The 19114-nt window shown below is 39.1% G+C and overlaps 1 protein-coding gene across 2 annotated transcripts in view; it reads left to right on the forward strand.

Moving 5' to 3' along the window:
* Window positions 1-14081, forward strand: part of LOC141784391 (RAS guanyl-releasing protein 2-like) — a 72480-nt gene extending 58399 nt beyond the window's left edge. For both annotated transcript variants that reach the window (XM_074662220.1, XM_074662219.1), the window contains exons 15-17: window positions 6100-6258; window positions 8348-8410; window positions 12623-14081. In XM_074662220.1, the coding sequence (XP_074518321.1) occupies window positions 6100-6258; window positions 8348-8406 (218 nt within the window). In that variant the 3' untranslated portion in view covers window positions 8407-8410; window positions 12623-14081. The remainder of the gene's footprint in view (window positions 1-6099; window positions 6259-8347; window positions 8411-12622) is intronic.
* The last annotated feature ends 5033 nt before the right edge of the window (window positions 14082-19114 follow it).

The raw sequence follows: 19114 nt of genomic DNA on the forward strand, positions 1-19114 counted from the left end.
GATGTTCAGCCATCTTTGCTGATGCTACAAATTAAGTAGTGATAATCTGTAGACGTTCAGTTCTCTAAATAACTAACTCTACATATGTTTTCATCCAGATGTTGAGCTAAGATTTTGGAAATGACGCCAAATCTTAAACAGAAATCATGCATCAGATTCCATCTGTTGCAGTCTTTTGAGGTGGTGATTGATAACTGCCCAGTTTTATAAGTGATAGAGGGTCAAGAGAGCAGGGCTGTAAAACCTCAAAGCTGTTGACTCCGGCCTCCACTCATTATGTTGGTTTGTTGTTATAGTCAATTTAAATACAATCCAGTTTTGACACGGTTTGTTATATTTTGTTTGTTTATAGGTAGTTTACACTCACAACTTCCTGTCTTGCTTGATCTGCCCTTCAGTTAATTGATGCGTCACAAAAGGTCAGGCTGCGTTTCTATCACAACTTTTCGCAAAATAAAAGTGATATTTCTGAAGCTTCGATAAAGAACAACTGGGCGTATCCAGTGTTTCCATTATGACTAGTATTGCGCACAACTTGAGTAAAATAATATGTGACTTCCATTCAGACGCTGGTGTTGATGTCATTTTGTGAACATGAGTGTTTTTATTCCCTGGTCAAACTGTTGGCTGTGACCACGCCAACTCAAAACAGGCAGGAACATTGAATGAAAATCATTATCATCCCTCCCTCCTGCTGCTCTCTGACTCTAACCTCCTCACAGCCTTCCTGATGCCTTCACTGACGGTCAAAAACACAAACATCTGCACTGAACACAGAACTAACAGCAGAGCGGGGGAGGATTGAGGCCGAGGAGGTGAGGGGTGTGTGTTGCTATGACAACGCAACATGCTTTTGCAAAAAAAAAAAAAGGTGCTTCCAATTCACTTTTGTGATAAACTTAAATATCAAAACTTATGAAAAAAGAACACCTTATGAGGTTATAAAAAACTTAGAAATTCTAGAGGTTTTTCAAAATTTTGGTGTTTGCATACAATTTTATTGTGATATTTAGGTTTTTGCACAATTCTAGGTGTAATAGAAACACAGCTGGTGTGGAGCCAAAGCAGTAGCACAATCTGTAACAGGAATAACACTCTGTAGCATATGCAATTCCTTTTAAATAGAAAACCCTTTTGAGTTACGTTTTTGTACAAGATGTAATAGTATAGAAGAGAAAAAGTTTCCTTTATTAGGAAAGAAGGGAAAGAAGGTATTACCTGAAGATTTAATTTTGGCTTGGTTCAAGGGGTCACGTCACTGCTTTATTGCAACCCCTGTCCTTGGTTAGGCCTCCAACCATGTACTGTATAAAACATGGACGTATTCTTGCCGACGTCACCCGTCTGTTTCTGAAACCGAAAATGAAGCACATCGACTATAGCGGCCATGTTGGTAGTGGCAGAGCTTCGCCTACAGCCATAGGGCGCCTGCGGTCACTTGACCCTCAGCTGTGCCTCTAGGTTAATTTCTGCTTTAAAACCTGCTTTTTTTGCTTGGTGTGTATGTGACTTCCGCTACTTCCGGAGCCAGCCTCAAGCGGACACTTGAGAAACAGCAGATTTTAGCACTTCAGCATTGTCTCATCTTCTTAGACCAGAGGTTGCTGCTTGCCTCCAACACACAGAAATAGCTGAGTTAAGACACTTCATCATTTGGAAACATAGAACAGGATTAAAGTTTGAAACACTATGTAGGATTTCAACAAACATGGAAACCTGGCATGGATAAAGTTAAAAGAACAAAATTTTATACACTGACCACACTTCCCAAAGGTCTTCATACACAGCGAGTCCTGTTAAATTTGAAATCCTGAGCTTGGCAAAGTTTGGGAACCCCAGACCAAGCTGATTTGATCGTAAATGTCATGATTTATGTCAGGGGTACAACATACATTCAACCTTTGCTATCAAAAGAGTCATTTTGCCCCCTCTTCCACCAAAGAAAAGTAGTCTAGAGCCACAAAACAACACAGCTTGTACAGTTGAAGAAATTTTATTCTTTGTCTATCTTTACCTGTTATAACAAAAGAAAACCAAAAACAGAAATGCAGTGTGCATTTGTAGACCTGCTTTGAGATTAATTCAACATTGAAATATGCAGACCCCGTCAGAGCCTAAAACATGACGACCCGAAATGTCATAAATAAGAAAATGTTATTCAACCCATTACTGTTCAACCCATTTTTGCCCAAAATGTAACAATTTTTTACATTTTGGGTTTATAACATTTTTTTGATTACACTAAGGGCTCAGCACTTTTCTTACATTATCAACCAGTCGTTACATTTCAGGTTTCTATTATTTCTAGTACGTTTTGTGTCATTGTTACATTTCAAGTACTTGTTATGTTTCAGGTTTAACAGGCCTTTTTGAGTCCTTTTTGAATTCGGTAAAACATACAAAATTAAAAAATTATCACACTGTAATGTATATGAAAATATACAGCCACAGCTTAGCAGCATAATGAAAAGTAAACAGGAAATTTAGATCATTTGCAACTAAAGTCTGTTTCGGTGTGCTTTGTGATCTACTGTATGTCAGGGCTGTAAGACCTGTCTTTGATCTCAATTTTCAGTAGCAGTTCCAAAATCAATCTCTTTCGTTCCTCTTCAGTTTGGTACTTTTCAGTAGATGCTTTGTGCTAGATCTGAAAATGTCTTTTAATGTTATTTGTTTTTGTTGTTTGCTAATTTCTTGCTACATATGCAAATTCTAGTTGACAAGTTATTAAAACTTTTTTCTTGATTCAATGATGAAGGTATCGCCTTGGACTCCAGGATAACTGTGCAACAAAACAAACAACAACAAATAGGAATAAGAACTAGATTAAGAAATAACTTTTACTGCAGGTTGCAGACCCCTGATTTATATGATGCTTATCCTTTTCTCATGTAATAGTCAAACCTGAAGCGTGAGCAGGTCAACAGAGTCAGACTGTTTCTGTTTCACCTTTTCCTTGTTGATTTTAGAAAATCCTCCATTACCACTAGTCTGATTCTTAGCATCAGCTGTGTTCTCACTCATTAGGGTTCATCTCAGGTGAGCTAACTGGAGCTTATCAGGCAGCTTGCACGTTATGATCAAACATTTGACGTTGCATAGCAACAGGAGTAATTAATGTTCCTCTGGGCCTTCAAGGAGCCTCTGCTGAGGCAGAGGAGTGAAAATTTGAGGTGGAGGTGAAAAGAAAGCACTTGTACCTTTACGTATACTCTACTCAGACCTCTGAACACGACACTCTCTCCTCTTCTCTTCTCCCTGGAGGACTGTGTCTGAGGCTGGGAGTGTGTGAGCATTCCAGCTTGTTCCAGTGCATTAATGACACCACAGGAAGTCAATGAGAGAGCCCCACAGCCATCCGTCCCCATTACCATTGTTAGCTCGTACTCGAGGAGGTAGAGAGAGCGGCAGCGACATAATTGAAATGAATCACCTTCTGCAGTGCAGGAGCAGAGTGTGTTCAGAGCTCTGAATTCACTGTGAGGAGCCAAAAGTGTCTAGACTTCAGATATTTGGCACTTGTTGGTGTCCAAATTTCACAATAATACCATAGCAGAATGATGTGACCGCAACATGCCTCCTCCAGTCTTTGACCATCTTTGTTGTTTCTGTTTTCTTTCGGGTGAATGCATTCATTCACTGCACACTTTCAGCATGAAAACAAATTCATTTCCACATTTTTCTTGCTTTTACTTTTTGTGTCATTTGACCAGAGAGAATGTTGGTAGTTATAGTAGCACAGGAATAGCTCCTGATGCTGTCATTAGCCCAGGAGTTGTTAATTTTGTGCACCTCACAAAAGCTTTTTTACTCTCACAGAGAAGTCACAGAGCTCTGCTGCCACAACACCTTTTATTCTGAACTACTAATTGGTGATACATTGGTTTCCCAGGGTGAAATTTAAAAAAATGTTACAATAATGTGGAAGCACACAGGGACACCATTCAAACAGACTGCAGGGTCACACACAGTTCTCTTCATGGCTACATGGCGTCAGTGACAGCCTTCAGGTTAATCCAGGCTTAACAGTCTGTCTTAAAAAGGGAATGTAAAAGAGACAATATGTTCAGTGTCTGCTTTCTCATCAGCTTCAATGCTTTTTTTAATTGTCTTTCCTCAAAATTCTACACACAACACATGATGGCAATTAAAAACAAAAGGAGTTTTTTTTCTGAAATATTTGCAAACTGAGACATCACATGTACTTAAGTATTCACAGCCTTTGCTTGACCCTTAATTGATGCACCTTTGGCAGCATTTACAGCCTACATTTACAGCCTTTTTGAATATGAAGCCACAAGCTTGGTTCACCTCTTTGGGCAGTTTGATCCATTCCTCTTTGCAGCACCTCTCAATCTCCATCAGGTTGGATGGGGAGCGTCAGATCTCTCCAGAGATGTTTGATCAGATTCTACTCTGGGCTCTGGCTGGTCCACTCAAGGACATTCACAGTCGTCCTGAAGCCACTTCTTATAGTCGTTATCCTGCTCAAAGATGATCCAACGCCACAGTCTGAGGTCTGAAGTGTTCTGAAGCAGGTTTTCATCCACAATGTCTGTACATTGCTACATCCATTTTTCCTTTAATCCTAAATGCTGCTGAAAAACATCCCCACAGCATGATGCTGACACCACCATGCTTCACTGTAGGGATGGTATGGTCCAGGTGATGAGTGGTGCCTGGTTTCCTCCAAACACGACGCCTGGCATTCACCTCAAAGAGCTCAATCTTTGTCTCATCAGAGCAAATAATTTTCTTTCTCATGTTCTGAGAGTCTTTCGGGGGCTTTTTGGCAAACTCCAGGTGGGCCAACATGATCCTTTTACTGAGGAGTGGCTTCTTTCTGGCCACTCTATCATACAGGCCCGACCAGTGGATTGCTGCAGAGAAGGTTGTCCTTCTGGAAGCTTCCTTCCTCCACAGAGGACCGCTGGAGCTCTGACAGAGTTACCAATGGGTTCTTGGTCTCCTCCCTGACTAAGGCCATTCTCCCCTGATCGCTGAATTCAAACAGGGGGCCAGCTCCAGGAAGAGTCCTGGTGGTTCTGAACTTCTTTCATTTAAAGATGATGGAGACCACTATGCTCATTGGGACCTTCAAAGCAGCAGAAACTTTCTTGTATCCTAACCCAGATTTGAGATCTACAGACAGTTCCTTTGACTTTACACTTAGTTTGTGCTCTTATATGGACCATCAACTGTGGGACCTTATGTAGACATGTGTGTGCCTTTTCAAATCATGTCCTAACAATTAAATTTACCTCAGGTGGACTCCAATGAAGCTGTATGAACATCTCAAGGATGATCAGTGGAAACAGGATGAACCTGAGCTACATTTTGAGCTTCAACAAAGTACTGAGAAAAGGCTGTGAATACTTATGTACATGTGATGTCTTGGTTTTTTTTATTTTTAGTATATGTGCAAAAATAAGATAAATAAATAGAATGCCAAAACATTTTAAGAGAATCTGATTTATCAGGCAATTTTCAGGTGAATGAGCAGAGGAGAACTTTCATGAAATAGTGTATTGTAACTTCTGTGGTATTTAAAGGTTGATCATCAGGTCACAAACTTTTTTGTTGAGAAACTATTGGCTGCATGTTGTTTCGAACTTGTGATGTCCAAATACCTGTTGATGCTGAACTGAAACTTTCTCTCACTGTGACAAACCCAGCATATGTTCAGGTTCTCAGACTGTTATATCTTCTTTTGATGCCTTGCTCAATGACCCATTGCCCCTTCCTGCCTAGACTCCCGGTTGAAAGAGTTGCTATCGGGCACAGTTGGCCTCACCACAGGTGTGAGCCAGTGTTCGTGTCTCTGCAAAGCTCACAGAAGCTCTCCCTCCTCAGCCTTAGAAGCTCTTCCCTTTGCTCCAATGTTTCTGTTTGCACCTGTTCCTCTGCCTGACCCTTTACCTCTGTCTCCACCCAACTCCCCAACCTCCCCTCGCTCCTGGCCTTCTCCCTCCCTCTTCCCATCTCGCCTCCTCTCACGGCATCGCTCCCTCCCTCTACCCCAACCCCACCGCCTCCTCTTCCCCCGTCGCCTCTCCTTACCGCCCTCCCTTTCCTCCCATATGTCTGCTCCGGCTGCAGCCTGTGGGGTGAACTGCCACAAAGCCTGCAGAAGCCGCCTGGCTGTTGAGTGCCGTAAGAGGACCAAGAGTATCAGCCACGAAACGCCACCAGCCCTCCAGGCCAGATCCTACAGTTTCCCTCCACCTGCCAACACCCCACCCAGCCTGCAGAACACAGGTGAGTGCTGCTGTGGCTGCTTTACTGCAGACTCACCAAAGATTATTTTTCACAGAGGCATGATACACAGAAGCCTTGAGTGGTGGGTGACAAAAGTGTTGATCAAGCGCATCTCACAAAAATGTTTTTATGAGTGTTTGCTCTGCTGCATTTCCAACTAAAAAACAGGAGTACAAATTAAAGCTTGCCTTAAAAGTGAACAGAAAACACATTTTATTTTCTTATAATTTATCTGTAATGTCAAGAGGGGAACTCATTTTGTAAACAATGTAATTTTTCATAATAGTCATTTCAGCCACAAGATGAGATGTGTCCGTGTTGAAGGAGCATTACATAGAAATCTGATTCACAGAGATTCTGTGAGGAACTTCAGTTTGCGCCATGTTGGCGCCCCCTGTGGACAGAACAGGCTTGCCTGATATTAAAATCAGGCGATATCTATTGAAACAATGACTTTTTTGAGCCATTAAAAAACAAACAAAACCTTCTGAGATTTGTCACAAGATGTTTTTCATAGAATCTCAGCCCCCCATCTTCATGCTGTCAAGCAGATTTAGTATCTACTAATGATCTCCCTGCATAAGTATATCATAAACTAACTTATTAATTGACTTAACTTTAAGTGAACCAACTTGATGAAGCCATATTTGCCCGTTACATCCTTTCACATGGTTTGTTTTATTTGCCTGTTTGCAAATTTGTGACTTCATTGTCTCAGAAGTTGCTAAATGGCCCTCTTTCTTTCTTTCTTTCTTTCTTTCTTTCTTTCTTTCTTTCTTACTTTCTTTCTTTCTTTCCTTCTTTCTTTCTTTCTTTCTTTCTTTCTTTCTTTCTTTCTTTCTTTCTTTCTTTCTTTCTTTCTTTCTTTCTTTTAAATGGCTTTCAGTAACTATCTTACATCAAAGATATTCCAAGATTTTTTTGACAGCGTTCTGTAAACATTGACTATCGGCCCTTTTACTATGTTCTAATTTCCAATATCAAGTAAAATTGACATCCCCATTTTACATTGGCTTTCCATGGCTTCCATAGGAGAGCTACTTGCATACTTGCAGGTAGACATGCACCAGTTGATCTGCTGGCAGACTGATCGGTGCCGATTTCCTTAATTTTGGGGGATTGGTGATCGGGTGTCAGAGATCAGAGATTGGTGATCGGTCCATCCTTAGATATGAAACTGATCCTACATGCGTCAGGGAGGGTCTGACAGCCAGCCATTGTTGCTTTTTGCTCTGAGACCTAAAACTCAGGACACTTTATTGGTTGTTTAAGTTCAAACGTAAAGATTTTATTATTTCAAAGTATTGTTCAATGATTTTCAATAAAATAAGGTTGTAACATTAAAGGTATATGCTTTTAGTTATAAAAAATAGAAAGTAAAAATTGGTATCAGCAGGTCAGGCTTTTTAAAGATGGGTGATCGCAGTCCCCTGCTTGCAGGGAATAAGTGGGAAATGGGCATTGAGATTTTAAGCCTTTCACCTCAACCTTAACACTGGGTAATATTTGTATGTGAAGTTTGCACAAGATATCATACGATGGCAAATCCAGTATTTCATTTTCTTTGGCAGTTTTGACCGTAGGAATGTTTGCCAGGATGTTCATAAAAACAGACCTATGATTTCTAAAGCTTGGTATTGGCAGGTCTGTTGACATCCCTTATGTATCACAAAACTCTTCATTGAAGTCCTCCTCTGCCTGAAGCACCTTCACTTTTTGAAGGGTGCATTTCTTACTTCAAACATATCGAGCACTGACATTTGGATGAAACCTCAAACAAAAGAGAGTCATTTGCAATGGAGATGTGATTGGCCCACCGCGGCGAGGCCAATGACTCATGGATTTTATTGTCTTGATCAGACCTCAGCCAAAGAGGTGCCCCGCTTGACTCTGCTCTTTCACATCAGTGTGAATCTGAGTGATCAATGGGTGAGACAATGCTGCAAGGTGAATGCTATTAGTCGTATAAACAGACCAAGGCCACACATTTCATTACCTGAAGGCTGTGTTTGCATGTTGATGAGACCAACCAATCAATAGCATTAATTCACTCTCGTTTGTCTGCCGTCATTGTCTCTGTTTGCTTTAGTAATTGCTGAAGAGGACATCGAGTCAGTGGAGGAAGGAGTTTTTGATGTCCACCTATAACCAGGTAAGAGAAATGTTCACTTTGAAAGACAAAGTTCTCTGATTTCTTTGATGTTACTTCCAATCCGTCTGTCTTTCTCTGTTACCTTGAAAGATACCTTTTTTTTTTTGTTTTTTTTGTTGTTTATTTTTCAAAAACTCTGAAATTAAAGTTCAACCTGTACTTTATGAGTAAAACTTCCCTCTTTGCTTTATAGAGGGATTATCAGTTTACTTCATCATAAAGATGCGCATGTATCTCAACTGCAGAAGCAGCATTTAGCTCCATTCATTCAGACGAGTGAGCGTTTTTTAAACACTAAATTCAACCTGTTAGAAGCATCAAATTGTACAGTTTTTCTGTGGACAGCTGTCAAAAACAATTCTACACAATAGAGGCAACTCCTGTCAAGTTTCGACCGTTACAACGCAACTGGTGTTTTGGCATTAATAGCGACCATGCTAACTGGTGACTCTCAGCCGACGGCAGCTGTGATTAACGGCCGAGAGTCACCAGTTAACAGGGTCACACTTTACACTGATACACCAGTAAAATAATGAGTGAACCTATAAATTATGATAAACAGAAACAAATTTTATGACCAAAGAAAAATTAGGGAATATTACGAAACGATGTTTACATCCTTTTATGTCACAGTCTGATAAGTGTCCATGGATAATGCAGTCATGAGCAGCCAGTGAAAGTTATGTTTCCCCTCTGGGTACACACTGGTTTCTCTGCTAAAAACGTCTGTCCACCTAATATCTGTTCGCTTGCTGATCTCTTCTGTCTACTCACTGCTATTTCACAAACCCGGGAGCATTTTGCTGTCCGTCAAAGTGATAACATTAAGTTAAAAAATGTATTTTTGGGTGGTTAACTCCTCCACATCAGTTGACAAACCATTATTCTCAGCAGTGCCTCTGCAACCAAGTTGCGCGCGCATCCGCTGTTGGTGATAAACACATAATCCCTCTATTATAAAGATAAGATACAAACCTATTCATGCGTGTGTTAAATTTGTGACAAAAAATTATTAGCTTTGCTCATTCTAACACAAGTAATGTGGAGAAACAGGTAGCATGACATGCTATCCAGTGGATAGTGTGTTAAAGTCGTTCCAAAATAAGTTGGGTTCTTGCTTGTAGCTTTTTAGTTGTGAGAAATAGCACGAGCAAATGAGGCCCCAGTTCAATGTTGTGTCTCTGTAAGAACTTGTTTTTTTCAGAGTTTTTGTTTTGTTCTGATAAACCCAACAGATAGCTAGCTGTCACTTTACATGCATAGTGATTTAGTATCAAGCCTCACAATCAAGTCTGAGCAGGAATGTGAAGTAAGCGCTAACCTTCTGTTTTAAATCTGGCAGCATATTTATTTATAAAATACTTTACTGTCACATTATTTTTAGTTGTTGCACTATAAAATACTGAAACATCCACCTTAAAACTCTCTCCACATGTTGCATATGAGCCCCAGACTTAAGCAGTTCAATCAAAGAGAGATTTCTTCTTCTCACTTTGTTTGATTTGATGATTCTTCACAGGGCAGTTCAAGTAAAACCAATCACTGTGTTACGAGACGAATGCAGTGATTGGAGACGACAGGAAAAATTAAACCTGATTCACACTGGTGAACTGTTCCTCTAAACTGTCAAATTACATTCACTGCTTCTTATCTTGTATCACCTTGGGGGTCCTGGCTTCCATTTCAATTTGAAGAATCGGTACATCTTCATTATGAGGTGCAGCATAACCGAACAACAAAACAGGATAGCGTCACAGAAGATCACAGCAAGAGCAACCTGTTAAAGGGTAACAATGAGGCCAAAGCTAATGGATATTTTATTTACTTTAATTGATTTAACACCAACTGAATGTGCATTGAGCATGATGGATGGATGACATGACAGATCTCCAAAAGTGAAACCAAAACATTCAGAGCTCTGGGTCAAAAAGCCTGACCCCTCCATGTTAGTAGATGGGACAGGGGGCAAGAACTATAAAATTTTAAAAGAACAACACACAACACTTTTGCTTTATTCAGTTAAAAAGCTCAAGAGAGACGTGAAACTTGGAGCGAGAGAAGGATGATGCACACAAAATGCTTCTTGATATAGGATTTAATTTAAAGACCAGCACAGTACAAGACACCTGCTCCAGTAACAGAGCTAAAGCAGCGCCCATCAAACATACTTTTTCTCATTCGACTTGTTTCACAGGTTTATTCTACATTAGTAACAGATGCTTTAAACAACAGTTTGAAGCCATGATTGACAAATGCTTCTCCCTTCACAACAAATCTCCTGGTTTTAACTTCCAGTGTTGGGCCAGTTCAGAGTAAAGTGTTAAATTCTTGGTGTTATTTTGAGGTATCTTACTCTATTTACTTTTCAGTGTTGATGAAAAATGACACCACACAGTTTTACTTTAAAGACTCCTCACTCATGGTTGCAATAATCATGTGTCTTTCCGATAACCTGTCCTTTGAACTGCACTGTTAACCCAGAAGTTGTTTGTTTGCAAACCTTCTCAGTAGAGCTTCAGTAAAATTATGAGTGGGCCGTTTCCAACTTTTAATTCAATCAAAATGAAACTGAAGTTTTTGGCAAGAACTCCTTTGTTTTAAAATTGAGACAAGTTATTTCACTCAAATGATTTGAGTCATGATGAACTAAATAAAAAGTTTAAGAAGGTTCAACTTCAATGCTAAAAGAATTGACCTAAACTGCACTGCACTGTAAAAACAAACTGTTGGTCCAACTTAATAAAACTCTTTCAATTGGTAACACACAAACAGTTTCTTCAAATAACTGTTTAATGTTGGGCTAACATCATTGGTTTAAGTCTGATGTGCTTAGTAATTTGATTAATTTTAAATAATCACCTTGTATAAATCCAATTTAAAACAAGCTAAGCTAAATTTCCATACTTTTCAATAAAATATTCTCTGTAAGCAAACTTAAAAAAACATCTCCTTTACATTTTAAGACAAAGGTTTTAGCAAAGTAATTTTTTGCTGTGGCAGTGTTTAGTAACCGTGTGTGAGGAGGGAACACAGTGGATAAGAGACCCTGCTCAACATGAGGGCTCAAGCTGCGTGTGCACAATGCTTCGGACTGCTCGTCTGCACTCCACGGCACAGGTTGGCTGTCTATGCTATACGCATCACAGACCGGCTGTGTACCGCATGGCACAGACTGTCTGTTTGTGTGCTGCATGGCATGGACTTGGGAGATAAAATACAACTATGAATACCACAAAATTACATCTTAGGTTTAAGGGAATAACACAACTAAGTGTCATAAGTACACTGAATGGGGGATGTATTAACACTGTAAATGCTAAAAATTAACACCCCCTAGTGTAACAGAACAACACAGCTTAGTGTGAAAAATACACCTTTTAGTGGGATAAAATAACATGGTGGTTGTTAGAATTTAATCCTATGAGAGAGTTAAAATATTAACACTTTCCAAAGTGTAAATTTAACTCTGAGTTCGTGAGAATTATTTAAATTCAGGGAAAGTGTTTAATTCAACACTATGGGAGTTGAATTAACACTCAAGACTTTGCAGTGTTAGGCCTGTGTTTTCTAGATCAACCAAGTACAGAAGGAATGTGAGTGTAAATGCAACAAAACCAAGGAAAGTTACCACTCTTTCCAAAATCAGAAGTGTGTATGGAAATCAATACAAGTAGCTTTTTTGTGGTTTACCTCAGCTTTACCCACAGTCATCTTTATGTGAGGCTATTGTGGGTTTTGAGTAGTGGGAAGGGTGGGATGTCAATACTGCAGCTCAACGAACTGACTTCTGCTGTGCAGACTTATCTCCAGTAATATGATCAGAACATGAAATTGGTTTCACTTTTGTGCAGAAGAATGATGTGAACACCATCCATCTTTATGCACATTAAATGGTTAATCATAATTAAATGTTGCATTAACTAAAGGCCAATTCCACCGTATAGGTTCCTGTAACACGCCTTACAGACACTGACTGTGTGCTGGCTTTGGGGTCTTTTAAGGTGAAGGCCTGTGGCTAATGCCCGCTGTTCACAGTTGGTGATCCAGCTTAACAAGCAACCTACCCTTATTCACTTTTGTGACAGTCCAATGTGTTTTCATGCAGATAACATCCTCCAGCCCTGTCATTATATCCCAGTCCCTGCAGGATGCTTGAACTTAAGTGTGATTTTGATGACCAGGCCAGTGACAGTATCCAGCTCTCTATTTTAGAGTCCCTCCAATGGGTTGGTGTGTGTGAGGAGCCAAATGAGCGTCTGTCGGGGGAGCCAGACACAGAATGTGCAACAGTATGTCAGTTAAACAGCCCTCAGCAGCGAGGAGGAAATGCACTGAACAGGAGCCAGGATACCTACATGCTGCCACACAGTGGAGACAACCTGCAACAGCAAGTCCAGCCAACTCCCAGGAATATGATGACCAATGTGAATGGAAAGTGTCTTTGTGGTTTTTGTGTAACATTTAGATCCTCTTTCAACAAAAAGTGTTTATGTAAAACTTCTAAAATAATCCACAGATTGTATTTTCTCACTGGAATGATAAAGTTTATGGAGATTTTCTGATTTGAGTTTTAAAATCATCATCTACTTTTTACTTTATAACATGTAGAGGATGCAGTTATCACCTTGAATGTAAACTGCCATTCAAACTAGAAACTACAGTCTCCTTTATCATTCTTAAGATTCTTATTCTGTATCTCTCTTTTTTTTTTTTTTTTGTAAATGGAGCAATGATGGGACCAATTTTGATGTCAGATAAAGTATTGTAATTTTTGGTGCTTGGTTATGACAAAAACAACCACCTTTTCAAACCCTTGAAATAACTGTGCAGACTTTATGATGATGGACTGGAATGTTGAATTTCTGTTGTAGTACCAGAATATCAGTGACCGTCCTGTAGTTATTGCTGTTGTGTTGTTCCCAGTATGCAGTACTGTCTTGTACCTGTGCGCTGATAGATGACCCATCCTCCTGCAGTACTGTGAATGTAGCAAAAAGAGACAAATTCTGCTGTTGGATGAAAAACTCATTCACCCTCCATAAATGTGCTGACAGCAGAGAGGAGGAAAATGGTTTTAACTTCCTGCTGATTTCTTCCGATTGCTTTTGAATGAGCTTAGAAGCTCTGAGGCTATCAGTAAAAATCTACACCAAAACGACTGCCAAAAACTGGAGTAATGAGGCTTTCTATTTGACAGCAGTGTATAAATATATTATTTCCCTGAGAATCCGATTTAGATGCAAGTTGTTAAGTATTTTGCTGTTTTTCATCCTGCATGCTTCCTTCTTCACAGCTCTGTACTCCGGCCAGACGTCTCGGTTGCTGAGGAGTTTCCGTTTCTTAAATGTAGCACGCCAACTTATCGTTTAAACATCAAGCCTTGAGTTTTCTAAGAGGGCAATGTTTTTGTCGCTTTGTGCCTGTGGAGGGATGAATTCTGACTTCAAGTGCCATATTGTCAACTGCTGGTTTGTTGTTGAATGAGACTCCTTGTATCGCTGGTATTTATTTATCTGTATAAAAAGCCGAGAAGCTGCCGGTCCTTCTGTGTCACTCCCTGCCTGATGACGGATGTTTGTTGTGTGAATGAATCTTTCAGACTTCTTTCGTGCTAATTCTTGTGACAATACCCCAGTATTAAAGGCAGCAGACATCACTCTGAAATGAGTTCTGATAAGATTTTTTTGTGCCTGACACGAATAAAAGAAAAAAAAAATATTTAGAGTGTTTTCTACTCAAGGGTGGAAAATGATGATACTTTAAGTACCAAACTACACTGGTGGGAATGTCAGATAAATCAATTTACTTTGGGTTATGAAGGCTTTGTGGTGACTATCCATTCACAGTGGACTGCAGCAACATCTTTGACTAGGATAGGTAGTGTTTTAACAGGATGTTTACCATAAGCCCCATTAACCACTGGTGTGAGGATGTGACTATTGCCAAGGCTTGCATTTGTTTTGGAATCAAGTGGATGAAGAGCAGATCTGAATCCCAATGTTCAGCCAACCCCCCACCAAAAAAAAGACCCTGAGCCCTGACAAACTTGATTAAGATAACCTGAAAAATGATTGAGGGATTTATCGAACAAGTTTTGGTTTACAGCAACTGAAATTTTTACCAATACACTTCTTTTTGTCAAAACATTTTAACCAAAAGATTAAAAGAAATAAGAATACATTCATGCATTTTTTTAATTTATTGATTTAACCCCACATATGGTTTCTGACTACAGACTTGGGAAGATTAAGGCTGTTTATACATTTCTTTTAACAGGCAGGCATACTTTTATTACAAAGAGATATTGATTAAAAGTGACAACCAAACCTTGTAAGTTCAGTTTGTACCACAGTTGAGTTTCCACACTGTAAAAAGGGAATCTCCAATCAGTTGAAGTGATGTAATTTTTTTTAATCAATCCAACTCAATATTTTTAATTTAAGGTTTCCAATGTTTTTTTGTGGATCATATCAACATGAAATTCTGCGTTGCTACAACTAAAAAAACAAAGTAGTTGGACCAACTTAAATTAATTGCTTCAATTGGTCACACCTAAATAAATTAAGTTCTTTAAAGTGAAACTAACAAGTTCATTTAACACAACTTAATAGGTCAAATAAACTTAATATTTATATTCTAGATTTCTATAATGCTGTGCTACAGGGCACAGAGAGCAGGTCCATGACATGTGGAGCATGGAAAGAAAGCCTGTGCTCTTGGCAGGTTAACATCTTAATGTACAGTGGGGTTAAATATCCACTGCATCCCCTCCTCACTCACGGTTTGAAATGAGTCAACTCAATAGGCCGTAAAGTAATCTTAACAAGTAGACATAAAGTAAACTCAACTTAAGACTATCAGTTATATTTACAACCTTTTTAGTGCAATTGTTTTCCCAGATTCTTTTAAGTAACTTCAACTAATCACATTTTTACAGAGCAATAAAGTATAAAAACACCTCGTCAGATTTTACTTTGAGGTTTTGCAAATTATTGAGTTGAAACAACTAAAAACCTTAAGTTGGACTGATGCAAAATGTTGATTTGAGAACAAACACATTTTTAAGTTCTTTTGACTTAATCAATTGTGTCGATTGAATTCATTCACTTCATTTCAAGTAACTTTGTTTAGGTGTGACCAATTGAAGCAATAATTTAAGTTGGTCCAACTGTCTTCTTTTTTCAGTGCAGAAGGTAAGCAGACTACCTAAAAGTGTAGCCTGGCTATTTGTTTCATAGATAGACTCTCAAAATTAAAGAGACCATTGCAGAGTAACATGTGGGGTAGAATGAACGTTTTCACATTTTTAGCTCCATCACTCTCTTGTTTAGCTTTCTTCTGCTCTGATGTCACTCTTCTTTGTCTGACTGTCCAGCTCCAGTGTCCAACATTACTACAAAATTAATCTGAAAAATATTTTTGTTTCAGAAAAATACAAAAACTTTGCTGTCTGGCTTAATGTAATCAAAGAGTCTTTCAGTCCATACATTGTTCTCCTGAGAAAATTCAACCACAGATACTGAGAAATAGTATTGAGTAATTTGCAACTTTTGTTGCTGATAATCTTTTTTCAAATCATGGATTATGGACAAGCAACTATAGGGGGAACATTTTAAGATCAGTTCCTCACAGAGCCTGTAACCCCAAAAATAATAATAATGTGATACATGTATCCTTTCAAAACAGAATCCTAAAATTACAGCTGTCAATCAGTTCCTGTAAAATTCCAAAGGCTGGGTTCGGCTTTTAGTTGTTTTACTTGGGTCTGATCCTGAATGATTCAAATTCACTCAGCTGAATTAATTATAAAACAAAGAGGTCCCACTCTGAAGTGGATATGAGATGTTTGCTTACTTTTAAAACAAAACAGTCCATTAGATCTCAGCTAGAATAGCCCACAGCGTTTGGTTACTTATTGATACATCACCTTTTACTCTTTAAAAACTCCATCCTTGAAATGGTTTCACAGAAGCTGCAGACAAAAAAAAAATCTAGCCACAATTTTCTCTATAAGTCTTCATATTGGAATCAATTCCGCAAACACCATCTCTCTCTCTCTCTCTCTCTCTCTCTCTCTCACACACACACACACACACACACACTTCTGCCACCCTTGGTGTGACCATGACGCAGTGTCCTCTGACTGTCTATTATAGATATTAATAACCAGCCCTGAATGAGCCTCGCAGTAGATGCCACATCTGGTTACTCTCAGGGATGAAGTCAGTGTAGGCCTCTGATTGCCTGCCTCTCTCTGTGTATGTATGTTCGGTTCAACGTGAGGACATTGATCCGGCTGTATCCAGCCTGGGAGCCGGCTCATATCTCATCCACAGCTATGATGCAGCTAAATGCTCTCGTGAGAATGTGTGAGGTGATGAAGTGCAGAGGTGATGTGTTTGCAACGTGGCCCATCGACCTTGGTTACACATACAGAGTCACACATATAGTGTTAACCACATGATTATTCAGCTATAATGCAGTTATTTTTCACACAGCTGTCTTTGTCACCCCAGTGAAACATGAGGGATAATGACTAATTAACACATGAGCAAGTTCAAGGCAGTTTTATGAGTTCTGTTCTGTTGAACTGTGTGTTAAATGAGGTGATGGTATGATATATATTGCTCTGTCTAAAGAAGTGAATTCACAGCCTAGAGAAAAACAAGCTCCAACCTTAAAACATGTAAATGGTAAGAAAAAAGAAAAAGCTTGTGAAGAAAATAGAAAGTAAAATGAAGGTTCTAGCAAAACCTTGTTAATTCTGTATCTAACTTATAGGTGTCAGCTTTGCAGACAGTACTCAGTGCTTCCCATCAGCCATTACCATGACGGAAAGAGGCGTTCTTTCTCTGCAGTTCTTCTGTGAAGGTGCATTCAGGGTGCATTTTTGACATTTTCTGCCTGAGAGCGCAGCACAGGCAGTGAGAGCATGTTTCCTGTTTTGATCTGAGAGATGAATCGGCCTGGGCCTTTGGTCATGACACAGATGGCGTGCATGCTCAGCATCTTTACAGGTAGGTACCACAGACTGTATAATGTATGGACATAGTCTTTGTAATAAAAAATATTCTGTGTTCTTTATTCTGAACAATTTTAGACACCAATTTTTCACTTTTCTGCACATGATGTTTTTGAACTGGATGTTCATGAAGCACATCTTCACATCATGTTAAAATCATTCATTTAAAGATGTCAGCTGTAAGAGTTGTTGAGTTTCAGCAGTAGTTACAGTTTTAACTTCATACGTTACTAGATTTACTTCGGTTTTGTTTATGCACTTAATCTATAATATTATTAATATCAGTGCCATAATAAATATATTGTAAGATGAAACCTGGAGTCCATATGAAAATGGTCCTCAGACCATTATTGGCCCCAATGCCTGACTTGGACCCTGTTGCTCAAACAGACATGAATACTGAGTAGTTAATCCATGAAGTGCAGATGCAAAGTTGATACGTCCCCAGTAAAAAACCTTAATTAAAAAGCAGCTAGCCTAAGGGGGACTGCTACAGCGAGCAACAGCATGCATCTGTTGTTAAGTTTGATGATGTAATGTGATGCAATCATTCATGCCTGCATGCTGTCAGAGGCAGAATCCACTGGATATTAACCTCCATGATCGTGTTTGGGGTAAATTTGACCAGTTTTCAAGTTTAGTTTGTAAAAAGTAACATTTACTTCTTTGTACCAGGACGAGGCTTCAACTAATATTCAGACACAATTATTTTGACGAAAAAAAATAAAAAAATAAAAATCAACATTTAGTAAATTCCAAAGGCTTTAAAAAAAAAAAAAAGTGACATTTGTGGCGTTACGGGTCAAAAATGAACCAACAGAGAATACTGACTGTTGCATGCATTACTTAAAAAAAAAATATAAAATAAAAATAAAAATAATTGTGGGGCCGTTATTACAACCTGTTTAAAGTAGCTTCATTACTTTTTACTGTTAGTTGCATTTCATAATGTCAGTATGGTTGACCATAACATGTCTTTCTTCCTTATTACAGGTTTAAACATTGTGTATTATCAGGGCCGGCCCATGGCATAGGCAGTACAGGCATATGCTAGGGGCGCCGGCAATCATGGGGGCACCAGCGTGGCTATCTTTTTAGTATAAAAGGATTTCCAGACTTAAATTCAGTAATGTTACAAAAGAATCCTGCCAAACATGACAATAACCTGAAAAAGGCTCTATTTTCCTACACTCTGCTTGACCCTGAAGGGCACATGATCACAACATCAACACCGCTCCTCTTCACCTGCTCATTTGTGGACGAGGCGGACAAGTTATGCTGTTTAAATGACACTGACCGACAGTACGCTAAATAACAGGTATCATGTCAAAGAAGCCAAAGCCTTCAGGAGCCCAGGGGTGAAAGAGAAGAAGAGAGGAGGAGGAGAAATTCAAAAAAGATAGAGGTATGTGCGTAAAGTTATCTAGAAGTTTTACTCCCAGCTATGCTAGCTTGCTATCGGTTGGTAGTCACGTTTGACTGTGTGAGTCCTAACTTCTAATGGAGTTAATGTGATTTTCACTACTTTTTTTTTTATCAGGAAAACAAACATTTTTATACGTGTAGATAAAATAACCAGGTGTAGAATTACAGTTTTTCTTTTGTGAGGCTGCTATCATTAGAGTCCTGCTTCTTATAAACATCACTGTGCACTTAGTAAGCTAACATTCAGCTGATTTCAA

This window comes from Halichoeres trimaculatus, unplaced genomic scaffold (assembly GCF_033239565.1).
Source record: "Halichoeres trimaculatus isolate MK-OKI-2021-1 unplaced genomic scaffold, fHalTri1.1 fHalTri1_scaffold_22, whole genome shotgun sequence".
Classification (NCBI taxonomy): domain Eukaryota; kingdom Metazoa; phylum Chordata; class Actinopteri; order Labriformes; family Labridae; genus Halichoeres; species Halichoeres trimaculatus.